At 35.4% G+C, this 19041-nt stretch overlaps 1 protein-coding gene across 1 annotated transcript in view; it reads right to left on the reverse strand.

Annotated features, from left to right (window-relative positions):
• The window catches only part of CHL1 (cell adhesion molecule L1 like), a 291478-nt gene that overhangs the window by 15253 nt on the left and 257184 nt on the right, over nt 1-19041 (reverse strand). Inside the window, 5 exon segments of the mRNA XM_043968375.1 lie at nt 5954-6076; nt 8036-8240; nt 8360-8434; nt 8436-8476; nt 15621-15843. Coding sequence (XP_043824310.1) covers nt 5954-6076; nt 8036-8240; nt 8360-8434; nt 8436-8476; nt 15621-15843 — 667 coding nt within the window.

The following is a 19041-nucleotide window of genomic DNA, read 5'->3' on the forward strand; positions in this document are numbered from 1 at the left end:
CTTATCCCTCATTTTCATTTAAAATAAAATGGAGATAATCATTAAACCACATTTACAAACAAAAGAGTCATATTTACATATAAAATGCAGAGCAGAGTAATGGTTTCTTAGGAAAAGTGTATAGACAGATTTCTAAAAAACTAAAATGTTTTCGAATCAAAAAGAGATGGATATTCTTCAACTTTATAAATCATCTCTCAGAGCCTTGAGTCCAAATTTCTATAATTTCTAATTTATTTTAAGCATATTTTTCTTAGGAATAGAGAACTGGCCTTAGAATCAGGATGATCTGGGTGCCAGTCTTACCTCTGAAACAATGTCATATTTGTGTCATGTTAAGACACCTAACTTTTTAGTAGATAAATAGTTTCTATGTGCCAAGGGTCTATGGTAAGAAGTGAGGATACACATACAAACAATTGAGCCAATCCCTGTTCTGAAAATATTATAATTTAGGGGCAGCTAGGTGGCACAGTAGATAGAACATCAGCCCTGGATTCAGGAGTACCTGAATTCAAATCTGGCCTTAGATGCTTGACACTTAGTAGCTGTGTGACCCTGGGAAAGTCACTTAACCCCAATTGCCTCACCAAAAAAAAAATTATGATTTAATGGGGAAATACAGTTCATAAAGAAGACCTAGAAAGCAAGAGTGGGTTGGGATACCTGAGCTGGAGGCATGGTAGAAGGATAGTGGGGACATGGCCTAAAGATGGGTGGGTGGATGGATGGATGGATGGATAGATAGATAGATAGATTATTATCTATCTGCATTCATCTCTGTGTATATTGCTATAGAGTATAATAATAGCTAGTGTGGTAAAATATGAAAGTTTTTAACAGTCGGTTAGGATAACTGAAAGACGCCAGTTTTTCAAGGACCACCCTTTTGGGGAGGAGATGAACAGTCCGCCTGCTGCGCATGTCAGACTGCCTGCCGGGTTTTTGACTTCCGGGGTGGAGAGAACGAGAGTAGGCTTTTTGCCTGCTTGGCGGGACTCCTGATGGCACGGCACATACTCTCTCTCTCCAAAGTTGGCCTTTTCGGTTTGGTGAGTTTTTATAAGGAATATAGACTAAGCTTAGACTTAAGACGATTTGTATTGTGTTTCTACTTTCCTATCCTTCTAATCAACATCACCTTGTGACTATCATAACTATAAATAAAAAGGTCTATCTAGAAAACCAAAAGCCTCTTCCATTTACTAGTTTGGGAGATAAATTAAGGGAAAGGTTAAGTAGGGGAGATTTATGATCTAATATCCAATTTTAAATCTCACACTAGTAATCATAAAGTACTTTTAAGTTTCACAAAGCACTTTTTATATGTTAACTCATTTGATACAACAACCATATAAACTTAAGTGCCATTATTATCTGCATTTTACAGATGAGGACATTCTAACTGGAAAATGGTTAAATGACTTGGCAAGTTCATATCTACCAAGGGAATAAAACAAGATTTGAACTTTGATTACCCATGCTTCAAGGCATTAATCCTTCTGCTCTGCCACAGGCAAACCAGAAGGACAAAGAAGAAAGAATTTTGGTTTGTTTGAAATCATGATAGCAAAAACAGCAGTTAATTGATTCTGTTAGAAACTAAGTAGTATAGATATACCAAAAAGATTCAAAATCCATGGAATTAAAATATTTATAAAAGGTTACAGAGTTGAAAAGTAGATCAGCCTCTTTTGAGAAAAATTTCTAGAAATTTCTTTCTTTACATTTAAAACAATGATCTTAATTTAACATTATTAGAAACACTATTATTTTTCACCCTATTATTAGAATCACTAAATACAAGGACCGCATTACTTTTTTAAATGGTTTTAAAGTAGTACCATTTTTTCCCCTTAAAATTACATGTCTTGGTCTTTGAATAACAGCAACAAAAACTGTGTGTGGAGAAGCCTTTGGAAAGCCAGCAAACAGAATAAAATAGCAAAATTGTTTCAGATTTCATTGTTTCATTCTGACACCCACACATTATTTATTTACTATGAACATATGTTTTTTCATACATATACACACATTAGTTCTTATGTGTACATGTAGTAGATATGCATATATCTGTATAGATGTATGTATATATGAATACAGACATATATGTGTGTGTGTGTGCATGCATGTGTGTGTGTATAGCATTGAACTTTCTTCTCTTTGCATCACAGGAGCTTAATGAAAAGGGGATGTGTCATTAAGCTACTATGATGCAAAGAGAAGAAAGTTCAATGCCATGGGTAAAGGTATAATCTTTAAAGCATTATTAAAGATGTGTTATAGTGATGGTTGATTATCCCCACATTACATACCATCTAAAGACTGATTTTGTGCTTGCTATCTTCCACACATCAAATGTACTCCTTTCTCTTCTTAATACCTTAGAATCTCTTAAAACATAGTCAAGAACTATCTGCTTCCATGTATGTGTGCATGTATACACACTTATACACATATGTATTATGTGTGTACCTATATGTAAATACATTTTGCCCCTTTTGTTACCATGTAAACTCCTCAAGGGCATGGTCTATTTCATGTTTGATTTTATAATTCAAATATCTGATGCCATGCTTAATTGAATGATTTCATTTCACATATTATTACATACTATTTCAACAAACATTCTTTTTTTTTTCTGGAACATATAATGCTTAATAAATGTTAATTGGATGGGCTCTTCATTGAAAGTGCTCCTTCACCATGTAATGATTGGAATGATGCCACCTACTGGAGACTTGCTGTGGGAAAGCTCCGCCATGAGGAAAATGCCTCAGAGGGCAAGGCCATGTGTCTTTTCCTTGGCATCAAGAAATGACGTTTGCTCATGGGTGCTGTCTATCAAGGCTACCAGCCAATCAACTTGAGGAGCCTCCTATTTTCTGGGAGGAGACAGGAAGGAGGAAAGAGAGCCTGCGAGGAGAGCTCTCGCTCTTTTGGGTTCCTGACTTGATGGTGGTGGTGGTGGCAGAGGACTTCACAGGAAATTTGAGGAAAGATAGGAATGCCAGGTTGTTGGAATTCTGTTCTCAATCTTTTTCTTTCTATTTTTCAATAAACCCTTAAAAACCTAAACTCGTTTTATCAGTGATTTTAGTCAGTTTCCCCCAAAACTGGGGGAACAGATTAGAATCCACATTTAGAATTTTAAATTACACAACCAGGAATGTATATGTTTCGTTTCATGGAATTTTCACTCTGTGTCTGTTTCTCTCTGTGTCTCTCTCTGTGTCTCTCTGTGTCTCTTTCTCTCTGTCTCTCTATCTCTCTCTTTCTCTCTCTGTCCCTCTCTCTCTCTCTATCTCTCTGTCTCTCCATGTATCCTTTATCCTATTGGCATTTAAGCAAGGTGATTTGCTGCTAATGCTGTTAATATTTGAAAGAGATGAAGATGTTGACCATTTAAAAAAAAAAAAAAACCTGACGTTTACTTAATAGACAAAAATGAGTTAATTATTGCCCACAATGCCTATACTCACATTACAGTAAAGAAACATTTGGAAAGAAAACTGGCTAATTTAATTTGTTTGGACACAGAACTTGCTATATTTTCCACTCTTCTCTATGTCTTATAAGTGGAGGGATGTTTTGACCATTATAATCACACCCAGGTCAATGATGTTTTCGGGAGAAATCTATAAGTGTTATTTCCTTATTTCTTCATCTAAAAAGAGCCATTTTTATAAATAAGAAGGGGAGAAATTGTAGCTAAGGCTTTCCTTTTGCTTATTTCATACTGTTCTTCTACAAAGTACTTTATATATGAATGCTTTCTTCACCCATTTTTCTTCAATTATTATACTTTTTAAATAATTCAATGGAATTGTTTTCTCTTTTGTACTTAAAGAGTAACATGACATCCTGTTGATGGCATTACTTGCAGTCAATTGGATTTAAGTGAGGGAGGGCTGTACAAGGTCACCAGCTTCATTGACTCCTCTGTAGCCATCTGGTTCCAGTGACAAGATCTAGATCAGGATGACTGGAGATAGTCCCACATGTTCTAAAGCAATTGTGGTTAAGTGACTTGCCCAGTGTCACAAAGCTATTAAGTATCTGAGGTGATATTTGAACTCAGGTCCTGCCAACTTCAGGGCCAGTGATCTATCCACTGTGCCATATAGCTGCCAAAAAAAATCCAATGGAATATTTATTGCAGAAATAATCAACATATGTTTGTTTAAAAGTGTCTTTTTTAGCCCTATTTCCCTAGGACTACAACATATCAGCAATATTCATCATATTTTCCAGTACATGAAATGAAATATTTTTCCAAATATTTAATAAAAGACTGTAAGATTGCTATTTTCTTCTTTTCTTTTAAAATACATTAATATAAGGGGGCAGCTAGGTGGTGCAGTGGATAAAGCACTGGTCTTGGATTCAGGAGTACCTGAGTTCAAATCTGGCCTTAGACACTTGACATTTACTAGCTGTGTGACCCTGGGCAAGTCACTTAACCCCCATTGCCCCACAAAAATAAAAAATAAAATACATTAATATCAAGTCAGGCATTCATGAACTCTCAACTAACTAACTATATACACATATGTGATTATACTTGTGATTTCAATAACATAAGGAATTTCCAGTGAAGAAATTCCCTATATAACAGAGACTCTTTTGCAGTCTAGTGCGAGATTCCAGAGAGTTGCTTGGTAACTTATAAGTGTAAGTGATTTGACTAAGTTCACTTAGCCAGTAAATATCAGATGTGAGACTAGAACCCAGATCTGTTAGATGCTAAAGACAGCTTATATTCCATCCTGCCTCATATAGTGTGTAACCATGCATACATGCATATATATTTCTATACATATATATATATATATATAATGAAGTCATAGAAAGATAGAACAACAAAGATATAATGAAGGAATGTTTGACCTATTTTATATACAAACAATCTATATATAAATATAGATACATACCCAAGATGGAAAAGTGGATCTGAATAGTATATCAGCAAAACATAGTAAAATGATGAAGCAGCAACAATCTCTTGCAAAGATTTTTCTCTGCTTCCAACTATTTCCATCTTGTTCATTTATTTTCCCCTTTTTACTCATTTTGTTAATTATTCTAACCAATTTTCCCCCTGCATCTCTGTAGGTCATTTAAAATGTTGTTAAAGTCCAAAGGTTATGTAACATGCCCAAAATTATAGAGACACTAAGTGGCAGCATCAGGTTTACATAGATATATATATAAACAGAGATGGAGAGATGGGAGGGAGAGAGAGGGAGAGTGAGAGGGAGAGATGGAGATTGGGGGGGTGGTAAACAAGTAGAAACATTCTTATTTAGATTTTTTTTTCTAACTTGTTATCCAGACATCTTTTCATTATAAATGTTCCTTCCCTTCCTAATCAGGATATTTAAGGAAATAAAACAAAATTCTATGTAAAAAAATTAAATAGAAAAAGAAATAAGAAAAATCATTTTATTAATTGAGGGAATAGAAATGTATAGTATAATGGTATATGTTTATGGAGACATTACTATTCAAGTGAACCTCAAAATAAGATAAAATGATACAAAATAGTTTGAGTTGGTTGTACACTGAAATTTAGCCAAATTTGTGGTAGTCAAATCATTTAGGAATAAACTAGAATTAGAATTATTTGTTGTTTATGAGTTGTGCAATCACATCCAACACTTTATGACTCCATGGACTGTAGTACATCAAGGCCTTCTCTCCTCTACTCTCTCTCAGAGTCTTAAGTCCACGTTCACTTTTCCCCATGAGATTATACATCCATCTCACCCTCTGCTGTCCCCTTTTCCTTTTTTCTTCAGTCTTTCCCAAACTGAATCTTTTCCAATAAGTCCCATCTTCTCATTATGTGACAAAAGTATTGCCTAGTTTCTCATTCTATAATGTCATCTACTCAAACATATAATTAATTCATTACAAAAAGATTGATTACAAAAATCAAACTTCTACTTACTTATCTGGTATTGTAAATTGTAGCCAATTAGATTACCATGTGTCTTCTTGGGCAGTCCCCAGGATAGTACAATTGTGTCCTTATCAGCATGTATAACCTTGAGGAAAGGAGGCTGTTCAGGTACTGAAATAAATGAAGTCAACTTAGAATTTATGACAAAATTCAACCTAAGAAAATACAATGAATTCCTTTATATATTCTCATTCTTCTAATGGGAAGAGCCTAACATGAGTAATCTTGGGTTTTTAAACCCAGACAATCACACCACAGCTTTCCTCTGACTGCTTGTTTGGGTCTCTTCTACCTTGATTGAGGAGGAACTGAGTTAAAATCCGGCCTCAGATACTTGACACGTATTAGCTGTGTGACTCTGGGCAAGTCACTTAACCCTCATTGCCCCACCAAAAAAAAAAAAAAAAGTTGGTACCTTGAGGGTAGGGACTATCTTTCTTTTGGCTTTGATTTTTTATACCTAACACAGCACAATACATGGATCATAGCTCTAAAAATGCTTAATGACTGATTCAGAACTAATTTTAAGATATAGAATATTTACTTATAGGTAATATGCATTAGGTATTTATTTCTTCTGTCATTAAAATTGCAATATTGATTAATTTAAATTCATTTAAAGTTATTTAATTTCATCAGTATTTTGCGGCTTTGTGCTAAAATCAGCTTTGAACTCATCAAGGCTGACAAAGAAATGATTTGGCTCCCATGGCCATAGCTATAAGATAGGAAGAACCCAAGTACATTCAAAAGAAGTCAGATCCACTTCATAATCTAATAAAATGCAGCCAATAGTTGTAATGCAACTAAGAGCAAGAAGGCACAGAGAGAATGTGGGCCACCGCTCAGTCATTGTACTTTGAGTGATATATTCTCCTTAATTCCCACATTAGAGGTTGTTAAACTTGGTTCTGGTTTGTTTTGGGTTTGTTTTTGATTTTTTTTTTTTGTCTTTTTGCAGGACAATGAGGGTTAAGTGACTTGCAGGGTCACACAGCCAGTAAGTGTCAAGTGTTTGAGGCCGGATTTTAACTCAGGTCCTCCTGAATCCACTGTGCCACCTAACTGTCCCTACAAAGACTACTCTGATGGCAATGATGTTGGTCTTTCTAATAATTTCACAACCAGGTCATTGGTATGGAGCCATGTGAATTGGAGATTTCCCCTCTTATTCAAACTGGGATGTCTTTACCTTTATGTCCTGTCACATGTATTTGTGTATCTCTATGTAGGACATTTCATTAGAGAGATTTGGAGGAGGGAGATAGGAATTGGACAAGTAATTGCATAAATACAGAGATTCCCTCAGGAGAATATTCCCTCTACTAGTACTTTCTATGCAAATTAAAGTCTTAGAGGTTAGTAAGTAGTTAAAAGTAGCCCACAATCACCCAGCCAGTATCACATATTGGATTTTTTTTTGGGGGGGGGGCAAGGCAAAAAGGGTTAAGTGACTTGCCCACGGTCACAGAGCTAGTACGTGTCAAATGTCTCAGGCCGGATTTGAACTCTGGTTCTCCTAAATCCAGAGCTGGTGCTTTATCCACTGAGCCACCTAGCTGCCCCCACAGATTGGACTTTAACTTCGAATTCCCTAACTTCAATGGCCAGCTCTGTAATCACTACAGCATGAGTATAAATTTAATCTATAAATTAAAGAGCATGTAACTGGCCTGCGATTGCTCAAACCACTAAACAATAGACACACATTTAAGTTTTATCTGCATTATTAACATTTTTCCCATCACTTATTTATTTATTAATTGATTTTGTGGGGGCAATGAGGGTTAAGTGACTTGCCCAGAGTCTCATATTTAGTAAATGTCAAGTGTCTGAGGCCAAATTTGAACTCAGGTCCTCCTGAATCCAGGGCCAGTGCTTTATCCACTATGCCACCTAGCTCCCCGCCTCCCCCAACCCACTAACAATAATGAACACTAATGAGGATTTGTGATGGATTGGGTCTTGGCTAGGACTATACTTTCAAAGAGTTTCACTAAGAGCAGCAGAACTAAGTGGAGAAGGGCTCTCACATATTTTATTGTGTGCTGTTTTTTTTTTTTTTTTTACCTCCTTCTGGAGTTTGAAAAGAAATTGGAGTACTTTCTGGCCCAGCACCTTTGGAATTGTAAGCTAACACTGTTAACTTGAATTCACTAAAAGGATCTAGTGAAGGAACCATTCCATAGCTTCTGTCTCCAGGCAATCTTATACTTTTTACTTCTTGGGGGAATTTCCTTTCATCCAATCTGCTTCTCGTTTTCCACCAATTGATCTGAAATAAAAATGATAATCCATTGTCATACTTTTCCTCTATATAATTGTTGAAACCTATTGAATAAGATTTATTTTGAAAGCAAGAATATTCTTATGCAACTATTAGGGGAGTAAAACACTGATATCCTCTTAATGTCCATGAACTCTGTCTTTTGAATTTCTGTCCCATGTAACATTAATTAGGGTACTGTTATAAAATGTTAGCTGTTACTGACAAAGGAGCTGCATCAGGATCTGTAAAACACAAAAAAAAAATAGAATTCCATATGAGCATGCTGTTAATATTAAAGTGAAATCAATAAGATTCTTCTCAAAATCTATTCCTATAATATATTTAAACCAGGGAGGGAGAGACTTCTGAAAATATTTTTAAAATTAAAATACTTCGGGCAGCTAGATGGTGAAGTGGTTTAAAGCAGCCGCCCTGGACTCATGAGTACCTGAGTTTCAAATCCGGCTTCAGGACACTTGACATTTACTAGCTGTGTTACTCGTGGGCAAGTCACTTAACCCCCATTGCCTAAAAAAAAAAATAATACTTCAAAACTACTATATTCTTTATCTATATTCAAATGTTTACAATAATATCTATAAGTATAATTTATATAATATGTATAATTTTATATAGTGATGTAACAATAATGGAAAAACTATTGATGCTTTGAGGTATAATGGATGGGATCTTGCTCATTCCCAAAGGGCACTTCCTTTAAAAAAGTAATTATTAAACAGAGGCAGCTTGGTGGCTGAGTGACTGAGCATTGAAACTGACGTTAGGAATACCTGAATTCAAATTCTCCTTGTGACTTTGGGCAAAGTCACAACCTCTTTCAATATCAGTTTCCTTAACTGTAAAATGGAGATTATACTTAACACCTACTATACTGGGTTGTTTTTGAAAATAAATTAGATGACATGTGTACTACCGTTTGGCCAGCTTAAAGTTTTATAAAGGCGAGTTATCATAATAATGATTATTACGTGCACGTGGAATATTAGTACTACAAAATACCTGATTCTGAACCATAAAATATTCTAGGCACTTAGAAAGGTAAAAAGATAAACATAACATAGCCTTTGCCTCTAAGTTTGTAATCTAAGAAATCCCTCCAAGGATTTATAGCTTCAACATATATAACATAGTCACTCCCCCCCTTTTCCCACTAGATCAAATTACATGAAAATTTAGACATTGCCTATATATTCACTGCCGTTTTTTCACTTGGAAAATTATAATCAAGATTGATTTGGGCATGAACTTTTATCCATAGATGGCAGCGGGTAGATGATAGAAAATTGAGTACATTCAAACATTTGATTTGGAGAATCTTACAGAAGTCCTACAACGTGCATCAAAAAAGCTATATTGCATAAAAACAAGTTATTCATAGTTGTACTATCTTGTGGAAATGATACTATCCAGTATTTTATTTTCTTTTGATTTTATTTCTCTTTATCTTAGAGTGACAGGGTATGATAACCATCCTCAGAATCTCAAAGACCCCAGTTCACCTCCTACATATGATACATATTGTCCCTGTGACCTTGGAGAAATATTTTTTCTCTCAGTATATTCAAATTAGATTATAAATATGTATCCATATATGCACATATATGTATATATCTAAGATTATAAATTATACAGCAGATACTGATCTGCATTAGAAAATTTCCTCAATGAGAATTCCTCAAACTAGCTCTAATTATTTTTAGCATATTAATATCTGCTCCCTCTGCATTACATAGCTGATTGCATTGAATCAGTAATGAGGTACAAAAATACTATTGTGTGAAAAATTAATTTTAATTGAATAACAGTATTATCCAGGAGGTTAATACATTTTATGGGCACTTGGCTGTATAAATTTAAGTTATGGAGCTGTAAAATTGTTCCTAAGATCATCAAGATAATTTTAAGAAGAAATGGAACAGATTATTTTTTGGAACATGGAATACTAGAGTCCATATTTAACAAAATAAAACAACAAAAACTGTAAACACTCAAAAATGTTTGTTATTAAATACAAATTAGTCAAAATGCAATTTATAAGTTTTTTAGAAACATTTGACATAATTTTTTATAATCAATCTCTACTTAATAAGAGAACAGATGAAGAAATAGAAGGAACCCTAGAGTTTATCTAGACCAACCTTTACATTTTGTAGTTGTGGAAACTGAGACCAAAAGAAGATAATAGACTGACAAAGATCCCTCAGGTAGTAAGAGACAGAACTGTAATTCGAAGTCAGGAACTGTGAAACCCAGTTCAGTGTTCTTTGCATAGCAACGCAGATACAGTTAGCAGTTATAGGTGAGACAAGAACTCAGCTCTAGTGACTCTCAGTCCAGATCTTCCAACCACATCTCACAAGATCTTGTTACATCAGTTTTGAAGGTTCAGCACAGACTTATTCTGACACACTATTTAAATATTGCTTAATATTTCCTTTCTTTAAAAAGGCTTATAAGAGGAGGCAGCTAGGTGGCGCAGTGGATAAAGCACCAGCCCTGTATTCAGGAGGACCTGAGTTCAAATCCAGCCTTAGACACTTGACACTTAGTAGCTATGTGACCCTGGGCAAATCAGTTAACCCTCATTGCCCTGCAAAAATAAAAAAAAGGGGGGGGGGCTTATAAGAGTGGACCTGGTGGCATATGCACATATTCCTTGCAACTGTGGAGGTTCAGAATGGTGGATTGTTTGAGTTTGGGTTTGCAGTAGGGTTAAAGCCCATTTGGGTGATCACTTCAAGACCAGAATGGATTTGCTGAGACACCAGGCTGTCCAAAGAGGGGTAAACTGGTCCAGGTTGGAAGCTAAGAAGGTCATGGCTTCTGTGCTGATCAGCAGTAAGGTCAGATCTATGAGTGATTGTTGCACTTTTTGACTAGATAAGATAGAAAAAGAGTAATATCTATCTATCCCACCTGTGTGCATGTGTATATATTATAAATAGAAAGATAGATGATAGATAATGACATATAAATATATAATATATAATGATATATATAATACATGTGAGAATATAGATACATATATACATATACACTGATATGTATGTATATTTATTAAAAGTTTTAAATTATTAAATTAGTGTCCTTAGAAAACTATTGAATGAGTAGATATCAAGCAAGGGATAAGACTTTCTAAATAAATAAGTCTAATTAGTTTAATAAGTCCGATACCTCCAAAAAGAGATTTATACAATAATATCTCATTTATTAGACATTGGTAGGGAAATGGTTATTTATAAGTGAATTTTCTAGATAACTGAAAATTATCGAGTTCAAATGAAATAATTTTTAAGTTATACATTTTTTACAGATTTTTAAAAAAAATATCTCATACATACTCTTGTCTTAAATAGATAACACTAAAAATAATTTAAACCTTTTTTGATGCCTTATGTTAAGAAAAACCTCATTGTACTGAATGCTAATTTAATTCCATCTCCTTTTTTTAGTTTTTATCTTCTTTTGTACTGTCATTATTTCATATGGTGTCATTTTGTCTCTCTCAAATAGCCTCTTCTAAGCTCATATTTCTTACAGACGATTGATTTTAATCAATTGTGAGTTAGGAAACAAGATAAGTAAGCTTAAGTTTTTTATGGGTAAAACAACAACAGTACCTTGAATCAGGCTATGATGCTAACAGAGTGAGGGATCAGTATTGGTTTAGAAGTGCCAAGGTTTTGGGGTAGCTAGGTGGCGCAGTGGATAAAGCACCCGCCCTGGATTCAGGAGGACCTAAGTTCAAATTCGTTCTCAGTCACTTAACACTTACTAGCTGTGTGACCTTGGGCAAGTCACGTAACCCCCATCACCCCACAAAAAGAAACAAACAAACAAACAAACAAAAATGCCAAGGTATGGAGAAATATCAAATTGCTTTTCACTCTAAAATGATTTGCATCTTCTCTTTTGCTTCAGGAAAATAATTTCAGAATCAAAAAAATTCAAAAGTCATTAAATAAATCCATTTCTGAATGATTATTCTAAATACAATGTATAGCACCAGTGGTATACAAGACATAGCTGGGCTGTTGCCACCATATAATCATAAATTCTATTTTTAAACCCTTTTATAAAACTTTACATTTATGCCTAGGTGATTCTATCTTCTTTGATTCCACTCACAGTCCTCAGAGTCATAGCTTGAATCTTTTGAATTTTTGTTATACTTTTATCTTACTCTACTGTTTGTCCTTTGAAATTTTGATTTCACTGGTTGAGGGAACTCCCAGTAAGGGAATTCCTTCAATCAGTGAAGGTCAGTAACTATTTCAAAATAATAGTCTTGTGGATGCTCCTGAGGAACTGAGCGATTCAATATCTTGAATAGGGTCAAAAAGCCAGTGTGTCAAGGGCAGGTTAAGATACCATCTTACATTTACTCCCTCAAGGAAAATTGGAAGTTGGAGGAAAAGAAAAGAAGGAGAAATGCATGCCCATCAACGTTGCCTAAGCCTTTTGTCCCTGTTTTACTCCAAGAATATTATATTTAGGAGAGTCAAGAAAACTATTAGTATGTGTATTGTGTGCTGGCACCAAAAGTACACAGAAATTGAAGTAAGAGGAGTCAGTTCAAATCCTGGATCTACAACACAGATGGCTTAAAGACGAGAGAGAGACAGAGAGACAGAGACAGAGACAGAGAGTGAGAGAGAGAGAGAGAAAGAGAGAGAGATGAAGGAAGGAAGGAAGGAAGGAAGGGAAGGAAGGAAGAAGGAAGGAAGGAAGGAAGGAAGGAAGGAAGGGACAGGAAGGAAGGAAGGAAGGAAGAAGATAGACATTTAGATAGATGATAGATACATAGATACATAGACCTCTGATTTCATTAGTAGAAGGACTTTCCCAGTGAACAAACTATTTCAAACTTATGAACCTGTGTAAAGCAGCATCTATTCTATAACACACAGTTTTATGGAGTTTTGGGGACATAAAAGAAAAAAATATATATTACCCAAGATCACAGTAAGTATGTCTCAGAGGAAAGTCTTGAACCGATATAGACATGATTCTGGGGGCAGTTTTTCCTTATTATCTGAATATGCACGAATTATTTAAATTAGTAAGCAATGTCTAAAGCACAAAATCCCTTATTTAAAAAAAAATAAGAAATAGCCCACCTGTAAGGGACTACCAAAATATCAGGCTGCATCAGATATAAATTAATTCACACTATAAGGTAGGGATAAAGGGAAGTTTTATGTCTATCTTAGGGACCAACAAGGGCATTCTTAAGGTAAAGTGTGAAGAGTCTAATATCAGCTTACCAATTTTACTGACTTTTGAAAACAATCACAGAGTGTGCTAGACTCATTTCACATCAAAAATAGTAAGACTGCTTTTTGCTTTTTGCCTCTAATATGTGATCTTAGCTCACATGGACATCTTGTCTGAGGAAGGAGCTATAGGAAGCACATTTTATTTTCTGTTGCCCTTAAAAATCTAGATTTCTCTTTTACAACCAAATTTAACTCAAGACACAAAGGCTCTTTATAATATAAAGCTATTGACACAAAAGGCTGAATAATTCCATCACCACAATTTTTGAGGCATCATTACATGGAAGTATGCTACCTTCTCTTTCTCAAAAAGGCAAAATAGGGTTAGTGGTCAAGGCAATATCATATGGAAATTAGGTATTAATAAAGAGATGGGGAAGGCAGCTTGGTGCCTTGAACAGGAGAAAGAAGTTAAAGCTATGAGACTTGAATTCCAATTGCATCTCTGTTGGGAGCAGCTAGAGCACTGGCCCTGGATTCCAGAGGACCTGAGTTCAAATTTGACTTCAGACTTTTGAAACTTACTTGCTGTGTGATCTTGGGCAAGTCATTCACTTAACCCTCATTGACCTTGGGGGGGGGGGGGATTGCATCTCTCTTATTTACTGCTTCTCTACTGTTGGTTGTCACTTAAACTTCCTGGGCCTGTTTCCTCTCTTATAAAATGAGGAGGTTATACTATGTGGCCTCTGAAGTCTCTTAAAATTTTAAATCTATGATTATATGAAGATTGTCATGTCTTCCCCATAAGTTTTTAAATAGGAAAGAGTCATCTAGGATGACAAGTCTCATCTCCTCTTATTACAAGACTGGATTTAGCCAGAGTAGTTGTAATTGGGTACTGCCAGTTCCAGCCTGTAAGGTCTAGAATTTGCTTTCTTTGTTTTCAGCAACATATGACAAAGGTTTTTCATCAAAAAGTTTCTGACAATCTCATTTACTCAAGGTTAAAAACTTAGTAAATTTCCAAATTTATATTTTTGAAAAATGAAATATTTAAATTCCTGAACTGTGTTTGTTTGGACATAAATTTTTCTATCGAGAAGACATATTTTTCACCTGGAAGGTTAGATAATTTCATGTATTTCATTGGAAAATATGTTTTGACTCTGATCATGGAAGGCCAAACCTGAAATTACCCATGACTGCTTGTACAGTAGGATGGTATTTCACAGACACAAAGATTTAGAACTAGAGGGTCAGAGTTCATCTAGTCCAAAATCTGTGATATTACAGATGGTGAACAAGAGACCCAGAAGAGATAATTGAATGGTCCATGGTTATACAAGTAGTATATTCAGGTAGAATGTGAATTGGAACCTGTCTCCTGAGTTCAAATCTAGCATTCTCTACTGGGAATTATGAAGAATACATATTTTCAAAAAATATCCAAATTGAAATATTAAAAATACAAAATATTTTAAACAAAGTTAGAATTAAAAGCAAACATTGTATCTAATTAATAAAGAATGTTGTTGTTTTTCAGTTAATCTTTGGTATACCACAAAGACTATGGTACATAGTACTAGAGTCAGCAGGTAATATCACATCTTAATTTTTTTTTTCATTTTTTTGCCCTCTCCAACTATATTTTAGTTTTAGGGTTTTTTGTTTGGTTTTGTTTTTGCAGGGTTAAGTGACTTGCCCAGGGTCACACAGCTAAGAAGTGTCAAGTGTCTGAGGCCGGATTTGAAATCAGGTTCTCCTGAATCCAGGGCCGGTGCTCTATCCACTGCGCCACCTAGTCCAACTAGATTTTAAAGTTTTGGAACAGGGACTATCTAATCACCTTACCCTTTTTTTTTGCAGTTTTTTTATCATTTTATTTAATTTCTTTGAGGGCAGGGGAACTATATTTCATTCTGTTTCTAGTTGCATCCCCATTACTTAATATATAGTGAGTATTTTATATAGTCTTGTTGAGCTGACTGTCTGATTTTTGTGCCCTTCCTTAAATGACCAGGACAGTGTGATTTGGACAGAAGTAGGAATTCAATAAATATTGTCATTAATGATGTTTAAAATATCCTTAAAATATTTCAAGTACTTATAAGTTTCAAATTAATTCTGAAAAGAAATAACTTACAGTCTTCTCCAGTATAAACAGTTATGGTCTGAGGCTCAGGCCCAGAGCCTAATTGATTGATAGCTTGAACTTTGACATCATAAGGAGTAAAGACAGATGAGGTCATCACTCGTAAGGTATTATCTGTGGCCAATTCATCGGACCATTCTGACGGGACTCCTTGTTGTTTCCATGTCACTCTGTACTCTAATCCTGGTCCATTTCGTTCCATAGATTTCAGTGGCTATGAAAAGAACCAAGAAAGGCACTGTCATCTTTGATGATAGAATCACAAAACTGCATCTTAAGAGGTAAGCAGTGTAGTAAAGAAGAGGAAAATTCAGCCCCAAAGTCATTAAGGCCCACTTCTGATACCAATGAGACATATTGACTACATGTCCTTGGAAAAGTCACCTATCTAATCCTCCCAGGTATGGAGTGGGGGTGGGGGCAGGGGCGGGGAAAGGGGATTTCTATTGAGGAGCTTCCTAAACCAATTCAAACACAGTTCAGAAATAAGTGAGTATGATATCAATGAAAATCCAATCTTGAGCTTATTCCTTTGAGACAGCTAGAAACAAGACGTGTTGAGCTAAAGTTCTGTCCTGGCCTTATTTTTCTCTCTTTATTCTCTAACTTGATATTCTCCAACTCTATTGAGATAGGCTCAATTAACCTCTCTGTGTAAATGAGTCCCAGCTCTTTATATCCAGCCCCAGTGTTTCCCCAAAATCTACTCTCACATGATCAACTATTTATTAGACATTTTGACAAAGAGGCATCTCAAACTCAATGTGTGTCCAAAACAAAATTAATTTTCTCCCAAATGTCTTGTTCTTCTGAACATCTTTCTATCTGTTAAGGTCACAGCCCTTGCTTGATGACCTATGCTCATAACCTCAGTGTCATACTCCCAATTCTTACTCTTATGATTATACTTGTTCAATCTGCTGACAGATCCTGTCCTTTCTACATTTACCACATCACATATCTGTCCCCCTTCTTTTTACTCATAAAACCACAATCCTAGTTCAGGCCCTCATAACCTCTCTGCTAGGATATAACGATAGCCTTCTCATTGGTCTCTTTGCTTCAAGTCTCTCCCCACTTGAATCCATCCTAAAAATAACTCCCAGGAATCTCCCTCAAGTAGAAGTCTAACTATTTTGCCTCCTGGCCCCATTCAATAAACTCCAGTGACTCCCTATTACTTGTAGGTCCAAATAATAAGTCTTCTCTTCATAATGTGCCCCTTCCTATCTTATAGCCTGCTTACACATCACTGTCCTTGATATACTCGATTGTCAGGACACACTGACCAACTTGTGGTTTTTCATATATATGACTTGATTTCAGATCTGTGCTTTTGCACTGCTTAGCCCCCCCTGGCTAGAATACCTCACCTCATCATCTCAGCCTCTTAATATCCATAGATTCCTTTTAAATTCACCTCAAGTGCTATTTTCTGCAGGAGACCTTTCCTGGTTACCCTGACTCCTAGTTCTTTACATTCTGAAGTTACTTCATGCATACTTTCAATGTATCTTTCATATACTTACATGTAAGTTATAATTAGAGTGTAAGCCGCCTGAGAGAGCATTCCCCATTTTTTTTCTTTACATTGTTAGTGCTTGGCAAAATACTAGGTATATCATGATTACTGATTGTTGTTGATCGCTTGACTTTTAAACAGTTCCTGAAGACTAGTTGATTTGAAACTATTTTCTTTAAAAGTTTGAACTTCCAGAAACCCTGTCCTCCAGAGGTTCTCCTATGTTATTATGTTTTTTCAGGGCAATGAGGGTTAAGTGACTTGCCCAGGGTCACACAGCTAGTAAGTATGTCAAGTGTCTGAGGCCGGATTTGAACTCAGGTCCTCCTGAATCCAGGGCCAGTGCTTTATCCACTGCACCAGCTAGCTGCCCCTCTCCTATATTATTTAATGTACTTTGCCAGTCAATTTGGGTGGGCTGCCACCAAGTACTGTATGACTTGGCTCATGATGTCTCCTAACAGAATGACTTTACACAGATGGGGTTAACTCAACCATAGGTGATGAAAAAATACCTCTCCATTTTAATATGATTTTCTATAAAATTAGAACTCAACTAAAACAAAAACGTTCAATGCTAATAATAGTTATATTTCATATATTGAAAATGATCAAATAGACTGAGAGGTGAAGAAATATGAATACCAAAACACAATTTACATACCTCTCTGAATTTCCTCACTTATTCATCTTAAAACTCTCTCTTTCTACCCTGCAGCTTTAGACCTTTAATTCTTTCTCTAACTTAGAGAGTTTCAGTACTAACACATGGTTTCCTGTGCTGAGAGTTAAAATCCCCTGAGGCTATTCCCATCCATAGAAATGTAATTTCAACCATCTTTACTTAGCTATTGAAATAATTCCCTAGAGGATTTTAGCTACCTTCATTTCAGAAGTCTATCTACCTCATCCTTCCACATGGCTTAGTAGGAAAAAAATACATCCGTGGATCACTTTTTCTGTAAGTTCTAAGTCGGAAGAGTTTTTGTTAACCTATTTTTCCCTGCTGCCTATCTTTGAAGCCAGAAGTTGTGGAAATCCTGATTTGCATTATTATGGTTTAACTTTCTACATTGTGTGCCACAAATGCCATCACATCCTTAGTAATGATTCAGGCAAGGTTCCTGCTCACTGACTTGTTGTGGGTGTGTTTGTGTGTGTGTGTGAGTTTAAAGGAAACATTTTAAAAATGTTTGTATATCTATAAGTACAAACATGCACACATACATATATACTGTATGTTTATGTATATATGCATGTGTATGCACACACAAATAATATACAGACCCACATGTATACACACATATATATGTGTGTATATGTGTGTGGAGTGGGGGCAGGAGGAGTGGAAGTATTTACATATATGCATATGTGTATTTACATATTGATATACTTCTTTATAGGTATATAAAGAGAGAGAATATCTAGGGAGAATATAATTTAGCTTTAAAACAGGGATATAATATGATTTCACAAGAGCAAGGCTAAATAGAAAAACAAAAATTTTCATTCAGTTTCCCACTGATCATTTATATGCCTTCATATGATAGACAGCATCTCCCAAGGATTCCAAAGAAAAATATGAAAGCAATACATATGTGAGCAAAGGTCATTGATATGGTTTACTTCAATAAAATATATTGAAATATGATTTCCTTCCTGCCTTATAAAATTCAACTATATGCTTTCAAAATTAAGATTGGGGAGAAATATTCATGAATAGTATTTATAATGGCAGCCCTGTAAAGCATACTTCTAGATCTATATGATGCTCTAGAATCTCTATGATTCTGCATTAAGAAAGTGAACTTCCCTGATTCCATCAGGTATTTGTGTTTTACCCTCCAAAAATGACTTAGTATTCTTGCTCGTAGCTGAGGATAAACGTGC

Source organism: Dromiciops gliroides, chromosome 1 (assembly GCF_019393635.1).
Source record: "Dromiciops gliroides isolate mDroGli1 chromosome 1, mDroGli1.pri, whole genome shotgun sequence".
Classification (NCBI taxonomy): domain Eukaryota; kingdom Metazoa; phylum Chordata; class Mammalia; order Microbiotheria; family Microbiotheriidae; genus Dromiciops; species Dromiciops gliroides.